Genomic DNA, 13207 nt, shown 5'->3' with positions numbered 1-13207 from the left:
CCAAAACCCCCCCACCCCCCCAAAACCCCCCCACCCACCACCACCACTGCTCATCACTCAGTCACTCGTCTCCTCTGATTCTGTCCTGCAGCGTGAGTAACTTACTTACTTATTACTTTTACACTCAAGTTACTTCTATGGGGCTACTTTTAAAGTAACTACTCGTCAAAGCATTATACTCATCTCCTTAGTTAACTAGTTACAATATAAAAATAATACATAAGTTACTTCACTGAGTGGTTAGAGTAACTGCTTTTCCCCCGTAAGAGTAATACAGAAGTTACTTTAAGTAGCTTGTATCTGTAAAAGTAATGGAGAGGTCACTTTATTAAGTAAGTGGATACCTGTAAAACTAGTGCAGAGATAACTAAGTCACTAGTTACCTGTAAGAGTACTTTATTAAGTAACTAGTTACCTGGAGCTGAGCAGTTACCTGAGCGGTGAGTTACTTGTAATGTAGCTTTTTAACCTTTTAAGAGTAATGCAGAGATTACTTTGAGTAACTAGTTACTTGTAAAAGTAATGTAGAAGTGACTCTATTAAGTAACTATTTACCTGTAAGAGTAATGCAGAGATTACTTTAAGTAACTAGTTACCTGTAAAAGTAATGCAGAAGTGACTCTATTAAGTAACTAGTTACCTGTAAGAGTAATGCAGAGATTACTATAAGTAACTAGTTACCTGTAAAAGTAATGTAGAAGTGACTCTATTAAGTAACTATTTACCTGTAAGAGTAATGCAGAGATTACTTTAAGTAACTAGTTACCTGTAAAAGTAATGGAGAAGTGACTCTATTAAGTAACCGGTTATCTGTAAGAGTAATGCAGAAGTGACTCTATTAAGTAACTAGTTACCTGTAAGAGTAATGCAGAGATTACTATAAGTAACTAGTTACCTGTAAAAGTAATGCAGAAGTGACTTTATTAAGTAACTAGTTACCTGTAAGAGTAATGCAGAGATTACTATAAGTAACTAGTTACCTGTAAAAGTAATGCAGAAGTGACTCTATTAAGTAACTAGTTACCTGTAAGAGTAATGCAGAGATTACTTTAAGTAACTAGTTACCTGTAAAAGCAATGCAGAAGTGACTTTATTAAGTAACTAGTTACCTGTAAGAGTAATGCAGAGATTACTATAAGTAACTAGTTACCTGTAAAAGTAATGCAGAAGTGACTCTATTAAGTAACTAGTTACCTGTAAGAGTAATGCAGAGATTACTTTAAGTAACTAGTTACCTGTAAAAGTAATGCAGAAGTGACTCTATTAAGTAACTAGTTACCTGTAAATAAATAATAGCATTAGCATGCTATCATTAGCATGAGCAGTGATTTTGATGATGTCATAACGAGTGTCACTGAGGTTAATGCCACAAAGCTACATGTTAGCATTAGCATTAATGGCGCTAACTTGTCTTCACTTCCTGTTCGGACTCCTCAGACCTGCTGCAGCCCAACTTCCTCCACAAAGTCCAACCAGAAGTGAATCTGTGGTGAAAATGTCCACAGCAGGAAGTTCTTCTTCACTTCTTCTCTTCTCGCTTCTGCTTGACGTCGGTCTTCCTTTCTCACTGAGCAACTGCACAATAAGCTACTCCCGTGCTAATGCTAGTGGCGTGGACGTGGACTGCTCGAGCCGGAGCCTGGTCGTCGTCCCAGGCGACGTTCCCGGGAACGCCACGTTGCTGGACCTGTCCTTCAACGGACTGGAGCTGATCTCCCGGCCGGAGTTACGAGGTCTTTCAGAGCTCAAGGGCGCGTGGTTCAAGAGCAACCGGATTTGGCACATCGACGACGGAGCGTTCGTAGACCTGGAGGAGCTGAGCAACCTGAACTTGACCGACAACAAACTGACGGAGCTGACGGACGACATGTTCCGAGGCCTGACCGCATTAGAGACTCTGGTCCTGAACGACAACCAGATCTCCTCCATCTCCTCCGGGGCCTTTCGCCATCTGCTCGCCGTCCGTCTGATCGAACTGGGCTCCAACAGCCTCCGACGAATCTCCGACGTCGTCCCGGCATTCCGGCTGGGCACGCTGGAGGCGCTGCTGCTGGAGTTCAATAGCCTGGAGTCTGTGGAGTTTGACCATCTCGCCGTCAGGTCGTCCAACCTCACGTCTCTGGACCTGAGCATCAACCCTCTGACCAAATTCAGCCTCAAAGACGACGTCTTCCCTCGCCTGCAGGACCTGAACCTGGACGAGTGTCTGGAAGACATGGAGTGGGACGTGGCCAACAAGACCTTTCTGAGGAGCCTGAATCGGTTGACCCTCAGCGAGACCTCGATTAGCTTTCCAACGTATGTGGACATGCTGCAGACCGTTGACACCGTCCAGAGCCTGGAGCTAGTTGGGATGCAAGCTTGGGTCCGCTCCGGCCTGGTGACCGTCGCCTGCCAGACGGCGTCTCTGAGCAGTCTGGTCCTGACGGGGAACGATCTGGGTGTCCTGGACGGACGCCTGCTGCTCTCCTGTTCGGGTCTCACCCAGTTCAACTTGTTCCTGAACCAGCTGACGGGTGTCTCCGAGGACGCCTTCCGGTCAACGCCGCGGCTCCGGGTCCTGCAGCTGAGCACCAACTTCCTGGGCGAGGTGCCGGCGGCCCTGCTGGCGCTCCCCCTGCTGGAGGACATCGAGCTGAGCTTCAACCTCATCGCCCGGCTCCACTGCGCCGACTTCCAGAACCTGACGAGGCTGGAGAGCATCGACCTGCAGCACAACCGCATCTCCGGCCTGCAGGCGTGCGTCTTCCAAAACCTGCAGAGCCTGAAGCGACTTCGTATCGGGAGAAATAACCTCTTGAGTGTCGGCGACGGCTTCAAAGTTCCTTTATCGAAACTGGAGACTTTGGATTTATATAATAATGACCTCATAGACATCAGGCAAGGAGACTTCAGGAATCTGTCCTCACTCCGGGATTTGAATTTATTTTCTGACCAGAACTACCGACTCTCCGGCGGAGCTTTCCAAGGACTCGATAGTCTCCGGAACCTCAATGTGATTCTGGCTTTTTTTGACAGAGAGTTCTTCGTTGGGCTGCCACGTTTAGAATCTCTGAATATCCGTCTGAGCTACATCGTGGACGACGCAACGCCGCAGACAAACGACGACCCGCCTTTCGCAAACTTGTCCAAGTTGACAGCTCTCACCATCAAAGTTCACGGCACACACCTAGCCAACATTTCCCCCGATCTGCTCAGTGGACTGACGTCTCTGCGACACTTCTGGACCGAGATGTTCTTCAAGGGTTCTTTACACCCGGATACTTTTAAATACACCCCCCAACTGAGAAGTCTTGGGGTACTCCATAGTAGCCTGTTGGAACTGTCTCCGGAACTCTTCTGGCCGATCGGACACCTCGAGGAACTCCACCTGTCCTACAATAAACTCGCATCTGTGGCTTTCCTCGCCGAGGCGAAGCTGCCGGAGCTCCGCTTTCTGAACCTGCGTGGGAACGAGCTGTCGATCATCGACGACAGTGCCGTCCGGTCCCTCCCCGTCCTGACCTACCTGGACCTGTTGGAGAACCCGCTGACGTGCGAGTGCTCCAATTCTCCATTCATCCGCTGGGCCAAAAGCAACGGCCGAGTGCAGGCAGCCAACGGCGCCCGCTACACCTGTGCTTTCCCCATCAGCCAGCGAGGATTCCGCTTCCTGGACTTCGACGTGCTCTCCTGTTGGGCGGACGTCAGCTTCCTCTGCTTCGTTTGCACCGCGGGCCTCGTGGCGTCGCTGCTCCTGTCCTCCTTCGTTTACCACTTCCTGAGGTTCCACCTCGCCTACGCCTACTACCTCTTCCTGGCTTTCCTCTACGACAGCCGGCGGAGGAGGAGGGGCGGCGGGCCCTACCACTACGACGCCTTCGTCTCCTACAACGTACGTGACGAGGCCTGGGTCTACGGGGAGCTGGTTCCGGAGCTGGAGGATCGGCAGGGCTGGACGCTCTGTCTGCACCACAGGGACTTTGAACCAGGTACCCGAGTCCTCTCAATCCATCTAGAACCTCCGTTTGTTTTGGAGGAACCGGAAGTCATTGTGGAAACAATCACTGGTAGTGATCGTTGGTGTGAGTGGGTACCACGTTGCTAGTGGAGACCCCCAGGACCCTCTTATTCTTTAGTTTTAGTTTTAGTGTTTTCATTTGACAATTCCAACACTTTCTTTGGGTTTTTAGCAATTTTAGTCAATTGTAGCCTTCTTTTAATAGTAAAATACGATTTGTGGGCAATTTTTACTTTTTTTTAACAAAATCAATTTTAGCCGTTTCAGCTCTTTTTATAGAAATTCTAATAGTTTCAACTTTTGTGAAAATTGTGATTTTTGCAGTTTCAGCGTTTTTTAATAAAACTTTTAGCCATTTGAGTCTTTTTCGTTGCTTTTGTCATCTCAGCCATTTTAGATTTTATTACTGTTTGACCTGTTTTTGCTCAGTTTTTGAGCGTTCTAAGTATTTTTGTAATCTTTTTAGCTTTTTGGTGTAAAACCTTCCACACGTTGTGTTTACAGGCAAACCCATCGTGGAAAACATCACGGACGCCATCTACAGCAGCAGGAAGACAATCTGCGTGATCAGCCGCGACTACCTGCAGAGCGAGTGGTGCTCCAGGGAGATCCAGATGGCCAGGTGGGGGCGCCGCCGCTCCGTCTCCCCCGCACTCACCCCCCAAAATTCTACCGCTGGTGTTTCGGCCGGCGCAGCACCGCTACGAATGCTCTGCTGTGGAACCCCAGCGACCGAGCGGCGTTTCAGGAGAGCGTGACCTTCACTGGCCAATCAGCAGACGGCTGCGTTGTAGCTCCTCCTTATGGAACCGTGCCGATGTGCTAGTACCCCAAACGGTTTGGTACGAAGCTTTCAGTACTGTCCACAAATTATTTCAGTGGAAACGGCTGCAGCGTGGGTCCGGAGCCCGTTACCAAGGAAACCAGCGGCGGGGAAAAAATACAGAAAGAGAAATCACAGAAACAGGAAGGTAAGTTTGATCTGATTATTTTATAATATTTTCATCTTTGTTTTCCTGAAGGCAGAAAAACTGAGAAAATACTGACTAATACTTGTTTTGAAGTTTTAAATAAAATAATAATAAATAATAGAAAATGGGTATTTTTGCCCTTTTCTGAGCTCAATATAGCGAATGCTGCTAATTTATCAGCATTCCCATGTTGTTGCTCAAAGGTGTGTGTGTGTGTGTGTGTGTGTGTGTGTGTGTGTGTGTGTGTGTGTGTGTGTGTGTGTGTGTGTGTGTGTGTGTGTGTGTGTGTGTGTGTGTGTGTGTGTGTGTGTGTGTGTGTGTGTGTGTGTGTGCAGGCTGTTCTGTTCTGGATCACTATGAAAACATCGTGGAACTTTATTATTATTGAAACACAGTCTGGATGAACCTGTTCTATAAATAGACGCTGGATGAACCTGTTCTATAAATAGACGCTGGCGCTCCGTGGGCTCGGTGTCTTCACCCGCTGAGCCGCTGGTCCAGTAGTAACTGATACGACGACATAATCAAAGTAACGTCCACCAGTGACGGGACGAGCATACCGTTCTAGAACCAGACCCGGTGGGGGTCTGCGGGGGGGGGGGGGGGGGGGGGGGGGGGGTCAGCGGGGAGTCGGAGGTTCTACCTGCTCTGGGCATTCTCAATCATCCACCAAAACCTCATTTCCTAAAGCAGATCTGACCCGTGCTTTTATTTTGAAGGTACCTCAGTTCACGCAACTTATCTAAAAAGTTTTGTCTCCATGGTAACTGAGGATAATGCAACTTTTTGAAAATGTCCTGACTCCCTCTCCGTGGAAAACGGGAGGAAAAAAATCCACTTTTTCAAAACACTCGAATTCCGTCTCTGGGAAAACGCAACTTTTAAAAAAAAAAAAAAAAAACTAAACTCAGTTTCCATGGAAACAAGGGAAAATGAAACTTTAAAAACAAAAAGTTCCGCTCCGTTTCCGTGGTAACGGGGAATTCTGCAACTTTTTTAATAAAGCTTTGTGTCCGTAGAAACGTACGGAAATGCAACATTCCGAAAAAGCTTCGTCTTCATGGAACTGGAGGGAAGCGCAACTTTTAAGAAACGAAGCCCAAACTGGAACTTTTTGAAAATTGAAACAGCAGCAGCCAGTCGTGGCGTGCTAGCTACCTGGCTCTCACTGTTTTTGATGTTTCGGCGTAAACGGACATCATTTTCAGAACGCTGCTCTGTGAACACAAGAGGTTTCTAAAAGCGACGCGATGTCACTTGGTTCCGCTGAGTTCTTGTACAAAAGGTTAGCAGCTTCATCCGCGGCTTGACGCTAACGCTGTGCGACCTTCTCTCCGACCTGCCGCCGGCCTCCGGCGCCTGCCGACGCGGGACATCGCCACAGCTGTTGCAGACGGACGCCATGACGTCTGCGGCTCTGCTGACTCTGCTGCGTCGCGGCCGCTGCGCCGCGCCTCACATCCGACTCCGACGGGAAACCTCCGCCGGGCTCGTCCAGGTGAAACTTCACCAACGACTTCGTCGTTCCAGGAAACGACAACAAACTCACCTGGATGATTGTCCCACCCACAGGTGGGCGGGGCTCTGTTGGGCGTGGTGGGCGCGCGGCGGGCGAGCGGCCCGGGACGGTTCAGCAGCGACGGAAGCGGGCGGCCGGTGACCTGGGACTCGTTCGGCATTTGGGACAACCGGATAGAAGAACCGGTTCTGCTGCCATCCAGAATCAGATATGGGGAACCCGTCCCGCAGGTGAGCGCGACCACGCAGGTGTGAGCCGGGACGTCTGACCAATCGCACTTTAATCTGCAATGATGTCAATTATGGACAGTATCGGTCCGATACCAATACCGGTATCGCGTCCAATACCGATACCGATATTAGGCCTGATACCAATACCAGTATTGGTACTGATACCTGGATCGCGTCTGATACTGACACCCATATTACGTCAGATACCAGTATCAGGTCCAATACCAATACCGGTATTGGTACCGATACCAATACCAATACAAATACCCGTATTAGGTCAGAAACCTGTATCAGGTCCAATACCAATACCGGTATTGGTACCGATACCAATACAAATACCCGTATTAGGTCAGAAACCTGTATCAGGTCCAATACCGATGCCAGTATCGGGTCTAATACCAATACCACTATCAGGTCTGATACCGGCATCGGGACAGATACTGATACTGGTATCACATATCAGGATGAGGACGAGCAGTTTTGAGATTCTTTGATATTAATGAGAACGATAAAAGTAAGACAGACAGAATATCAGGAGGAGGTATTTGATTGTATTTGTACAAAATATGCTACTTTAGTAATACTGCTGTTTCACTTCAGTATCACTTCAAAATGGCGGCACTCTGATTCTCCGTCTGGCAGGTGGGTCTGGATCGGCTGGACCGGGTCGGCAGCGCCTCGGTTCTGGGCCTCCGGAAGCAGAACGAGGACCGTCTGCGAGTCGCCCGTATCCATGACAACCTGCTGTACTTTGCCGTGTTCGACGGCCACGGCGGGCCGCACGCCGCCGACTACTGCTACACCTTCATGGAGAAGTTCATCCGGTGAGGGTCGGCGGGGCGCCGAGCGACCCGAGGCTGCGTTCCCACGGCAACGCCTCAACATTCATTCTCACGTTTTCATTTTTGAAAAGTTTCACGATGATGGAACTTTTCAAGTGAAAACGCTTTGGGGGTGTTTTTTCTCTTTAGTTTACAGAATTTCTGCGTTTAAACGGCGGCGTTTCAAGAGAAAACAAATAATTACTTTGTTCTCATTTTAGAATTTTAAATTTATTTTTTTTAAAAGGATGTCGTTTCCACGGCAACAGCAGAAACCCTGGTAACAGTGTCGTGAGCATGTTGGGCCACTAGTTGGTGCCGTTTTTCGTTTCCCCTTGAAAACGTGGTGTAAACGTCGGCTGACAGACGTTTTCGCCGACTGACCGAGCGACTGACCGTCTCCCCGGCAGAGACGCGCTGGAGGACGAGGACGACCTGGAGAAGGTTTTGAAGAAAGCCTTCCTGGAGGCCGACCAGGCTCTGCTCACGCACCTCAGCTACTTCAACAACGGTGAGATGGCGTGCGAGAGGAAGTACCGTCGGGTTTACTGACGTACTGCGACGCAAACAAGGGTTTGATGAGACGGGTCGCAAAGCAGAACGATTGACGGTTGACTAAGCCCCGCCCCCAAACACCAACAGACGAATAGCGTGTAACGGTAACGAAGGGGGGGGGCGGGGCTTAGACAAAGGTCGGCTGCGATGGCTTCTGTGTTAGCAACGGTAACTAAGGAGGCGGGGCTTAGCTGCGACAGCTTGTTCCACTACGGAACAGTAAGTAACGGGGGCGGGGCTTAGCCAAAGGTCAGTTCCAATGATGCTAATGCTAAAGCTAACGTTGGCGAACAATGCAGAGAAAGATAGCAGTTTAAATAATGCTAATGCTAACAGTATCCTTGTTTGTATGAAATTAGCACACTGTCGTCCTCTGCAGCGTCGTTCTTGACGGCCGGCACCACGGCGACGGTTGCTATGCTACGAGACGGCGTGGAGCTGGTGGTCGGCAGCGTGGGCGACAGCCGGGCGTTGCTGTGCAGGAAGGGGCGCGTCCACAAGCTCAGCAAAGACCACACCCCCGACCGCGAGGACGAGCGACGGCGGTAAGTGGCCAAGTTTTACCGCCGCTAAGCCCACGGCGCTCCCTGTACCTCGCCGTAGCGTCACGGAGACCGGCGGGACTATCGGCAGGAAATCGTTGAAAATAGACTCCGGATTGCCGAACGGGTCGGTTTGGTTTCCCGTGTGACCTTCTGAGCAGCGCGGTCGCCGCGGCAACGCCTCCAATACCGTCAAATTCCTCTTCTGACGCCAAACAACTTCCTCCACGTTTTCATATGGAGGCTGAATGGTATTTATCAAGTACTCGTATCGGTACTCGGTATCGACATGTAGCTAAAGGTTAGTACTCCTATCGGCAAGTAGCTAAATGTTAGTACTCATATCGGTACTCTGTTTTGGCAAGGAGCTAAAGGTTAGTAATCGTATTGGTACTTGGTGTCAACAAGTAGCTAATGGTTAGTACTCCTATCGTCAAGTAGCTTAAGGTTAATACTCGTATCGATACTCGGTATTGGCAAGTAGCTAATGGTTAGTACTCGTATCGATACTCGGTATCAGCAAGTAGCTACAGGTTTGTACTCGTATTAATACTTGGTATCGACAAGTAGCTAAAGGTTAGTACTCGTATCGATACTCGGTATCAGCAAGTAGCTACAGGTTTGTACTCGTATTAGTACTTGGTATCGACAAGTAGCTAAAGGTTAGTACTCGTATCGATACTCGGTATCAGCAAGTAGCTATAGGTTTGTACTCGTATCAGTACTTGGTATCGGCACGGTGCTAAAGGTTAGTACTTGTATCCGAACTCTGTTTTGGCAAGTAGCTCAAGGTTAGTAGTCATATTAGTACTCGGTGTCAGCAAGTAGCTAAAGGTTAGTACTTGTGTCGGTACCTGGTATTATCAAGTAGCTGAAGGGTAATACTCGGTGGTATCGGTGCGTCCCTGGTAAATCCTCTTTCCTTCCCCTGGAGGTTTTGTCTCCGACGTACATAAAACCCGGCGATGCTTCAAACTGCTGCCTTACAGGGAAATCATCATCATGGCTGTAAATCCTGCGTCTGCGTTCCAGGATCCAGCGGTGTGGCGGCTTTGTGACGTGGAACAGCGCCGGCCACGCCTTCGTTAACGGCCGGCTCGCCATGACGCGAAGCATCGGAGACTTTCACCTGAAGTCCTGCGGCGTCATCGTGGAGCCCGATACGCAACGCGTCAACGTGAGCCCCGCGGCGGCTGTGCTGGATACTTGAGGTACATCAAAGTATTCATGCGAGCGGAGACTTGATCCGTCCTCCTCCGTAGATCCAACACGCCAACGATTCCTTTCTGGCTTTGACCACCGACGGCATCAACTTCCTGCTGAGCGACCAGGAGGTCTGTGATGTCATCAAGCGATGCCAAGATCCCACCGAGGCTGCGGAGGTCATCGCTCAACAGGTTCATTTATTTACTTCAATACCAGTACTCGCCTGTGATACCTGTGATACCGAGTACCGATACCAGTTCTAACCTTTAGCTACTTGTTGATACCAAGTATCAATACAAGTACTAACCTTTAGCTACTTGTCGATATGAGGTACCAGTACGGGTATTAACCTTTAGCTACTTGTTGATGCCAAGTACCGATACCAGTACTAACCTTTAGCTGCTTTCCGATACCGAGTACCGATACCAGTACTAACCTTTATCTACTTGCCGATACCGAGTACCGATACCAGTACTAACCTTTAGCTACTTGTTGATACCGAGTACAGATACCAGTACTAACTTTTAGCTACTTGCCGATACCGAGTACCGATACCAGTACTAACCTTTAGCTACTTGCCGATACCGAGTACCGATACCAGTACTAACCTTTAGCTACTTGCCGATACCGAGTACCGATACCAGTACTAACCTTTAGCTACTTGCCGATACCGAGTACCGATATGAGTACTAACCTTAGCTACTTGTCAATACCAGGTACTGATACGAGTACTAACCTTAAGCTACTTGTCGATACCAAGTACCAGTACGAGTATTAACCTTTAGCTACTTGCCGATACCGAGTACCGATAACAGTACTAACCTTTAGCTACTTGCCGATACCGAGTACAGATACCAGTACTAACCTTTAGCTACTTGCCGATACCGAGTACCGATACCAGTACTAACCTTTAGCTACTTGCCGATACCGAGTACCGATATGAGTACTAACCTTAGCTACTTGTCAATACCAGGTACTGATACGATTACTAACCTTAAGCTACTTATCGATACCAAGTACTGATACGAGTACTAACCTTAAGCTACTTGTCGATACCAAGTACTGATACGAGTACTAACCTTTAGCTACTTGTCAATAACAGGTACTGATACGAGTACTAACCTTTAACTACAGAGAGGAAAGACCTAAAAAAATTCTGATAACATTTGAAATATATAGAATACAACAAATACAGAGGCAGAATAAGTAAATATACACACAACACAATGTATTGGTTACGTACACAAAAAGGAAACCGCAATAACGACACGCTAACGTTAAATAGTACTAATGGCGTGTGAAGGTACCGTCAGCCGAAACGTCTCTGACTCGTGTAACGTGTCTTCCAGGCGCTGCAGTACGGCTCGGAGGACAACGTCACGGTGGTGGTCGTCCCGCTGGGCGCCTGGGGGAAATATCGCCACTCCTCCGCCGTCTACAGCATCAGCAGGAACTTCGCCTCCAGCGGCAGATGGGCGTAGACACCAGGGGAACCCCAGCGGACCGTCCAAGTACCCTGACCTCTTCAACACGGAACCCGTCTGAAGATTTTGTGGATCTGCAGAAAAAAAAATAGTTGACTTGGCGTATTCACTCGGTCGACGGTGTATATAAACTGTATTATAGTTATATATAAGTTGTACATATACAGTCAAAGATACTCTTGACGGGAGCTTGAAGCTTTACGTCGATTCGCTGACGACACTCTAGTATTCGTCAGTCGCTCATCTTCAGCTGAAAACTCCGGTTTCTTCCAGACTCGCTCCGATGGGAGGAGCTCTTTCAGAGCTCTAGAACGTGTGAGAGTTTTGGAACGTGTCATTTTTGTAGAATTCGTCAGGAGTTCAGAATTTCTCAGTCCTAGACTGGGTCAAAGAGGTAAAATCTGGAGGATTACGAGAATCTTTCAGAGCTCTAGAATATGTCGGAGAGTACTAGATGGTTTCAGAGCTCTAGAGCATGTCTGAGAGTACTAGATGGTTTCACAACTCTAGAACATGTCGGAGATTACTAGATGGTTTCAGAGCTCTAGAACATGTCGGAGAGTACTAGATGGTTTCAGAGCTCTAGAACATGTCGGAGATTACTAGATGGTTTCAGAGCTCTAGAACATGTCGGAGAGTACTTGATGGTTTCAGAGCTCTAGAACATGTCGGAGAGTACTAGATGGTTTCAGAGCTCTAGAGCATGTCTGAGAGTACTAGATAGTTTCAGAGCTCTAGATCATGTCGGAGATTACTAGATGGTTTCACAACTCTAGAACATGTCGGAGAGTACTTGATGGTTTCAGAGCTCTAGAACATGTCGGAGAGTACTAGATGGTTTCAGAGCTCTAGAACATGTCGGAGATTACTAGATGGTTTCAGAGCTCTAGAACATGTCTGAGAGTACTAGATGGTTTCACAACTCTAGAACATGTCGGAGAGTACGAGATGGTTTCAGAGCTCTAGAACATGTCTGAGAGTACTAGATGGTTTCAGAGCTCTAGAACATGTCGGAGATTACTAGATGGTTTCAGAGCTCTAGAACATGTCGGAGAGTACTAGATGGTTTCAGAGCTCTAGAACATGTCTGAGAGTACTAGATGGTTTCAGAGCTCTAGAACATGTCTGAGAGTACTAGATGGTTTCAGAGCTCTAGAACATGTCGGCGTTCTGGAATCTTCCCGAGTTCCAGTATCTCCAGTCGGTTCCTAGTTTTCTTGCCCCTGAAAGACGCCGTTCAAGTGACATGACTCATGTTCCAAACGATTCATCGAACCCTTTCTGGACGTAGATCTCGAGGTTCTGGACGTGACGAGGCCTCATCTGGACAAAGTGAAGGAACTCTGAACGCCCTGATGCCTCGACCTTTGACCTCCAGGAATAAAATCTGACCTCTCCTCTTCACTCTTTGTCTCACTTCCTGTGTCTTCTCTCTTTGCAGAACTTCATTTTCTACGTCGTCGCCGTAGATTTAGAGGCAAACACGCCAAGCTAACCCCGTAGCGTTCCTGCGTACGTCACTGGAACGTTCCGTCACTGGAACACATTCAGGTTGTTTTCGTCTCGCCAACCGCCTGACTTCGTCCGGCGTGGCGTTTTATCGCTTCGGGAATGTTTTGCACCAACATTGTTAAAACTACGTCAAATTCAATTGAAACGGCAGAAAAACACAAAACGATGTAGTTCTCATGTTGGTCCACTAGGTGGCGCTGTTGTTTGTTGTTGTGATGAACCGCACACACGGAACAGAGATCAACACACTCTCAGCGTTAACGATGGGCGTTCCCTCTCGGTAGTCGTTTATGAAAAAGTTGCATTTTCTGTCCTTTTCATGAGACGTGGTTGGGATGTTTCAAAAAGTGGTTTTCTGTCCTTTCCA

General features: G+C 48.2%; 1 protein-coding gene across 3 annotated transcripts; it reads left to right on the top strand.

Annotated features, from left to right (window-relative positions):
- Positions 1 to 4844: 4844 nt before the first annotated feature.
- Positions 4845 to 12731, top strand: ppm1ka (protein phosphatase, Mg2+/Mn2+ dependent 1Ka). Of its 3 annotated transcripts, none has more exons than XR_013936228.1 (10): positions 4845 to 4971; positions 6356 to 6469; positions 6544 to 6720; positions 7363 to 7544; positions 7952 to 8052; positions 8476 to 8641; positions 9671 to 9815; positions 9901 to 10035; positions 11194 to 11907; positions 12325 to 12731. XR_013936228.1 is itself a non-coding variant. In XM_080486149.1 (9 exons), the coding sequence occupies exons 2-9, from the start codon at positions 6374 to 6376 to the stop codon at positions 11323 to 11325; spliced, it is 1134 nt and encodes a 377-aa protein (XP_080342275.1). In that variant the 5' UTR covers positions 4845 to 4971; positions 6356 to 6373; the 3' UTR covers positions 11326 to 12731. The 3 variants fall into 3 exon arrangements, 1 of the variants encoding a protein (XP_080342275.1); XR_013936229.1 differs by having other exon boundaries at positions 11194 to 11965; positions 12307 to 12731; XM_080486149.1 differs by having other exon boundaries at positions 11194 to 12731.
- The last annotated feature ends 476 nt before the right edge of the window (positions 12732 to 13207 follow it).

The sequence above is a fragment of the Lipophrys pholis genome (genome assembly GCF_963383615.2).
Source record: "Lipophrys pholis genome assembly, chromosome: 18".
NCBI classification, from domain to species: Eukaryota; Metazoa; Chordata; class Actinopteri; order Blenniiformes; family Blenniidae; genus Lipophrys; species Lipophrys pholis.
Note: the sequence above shows the minus strand (reverse complement) of the source record. Positions and strands in the feature narration are given on the sequence as shown.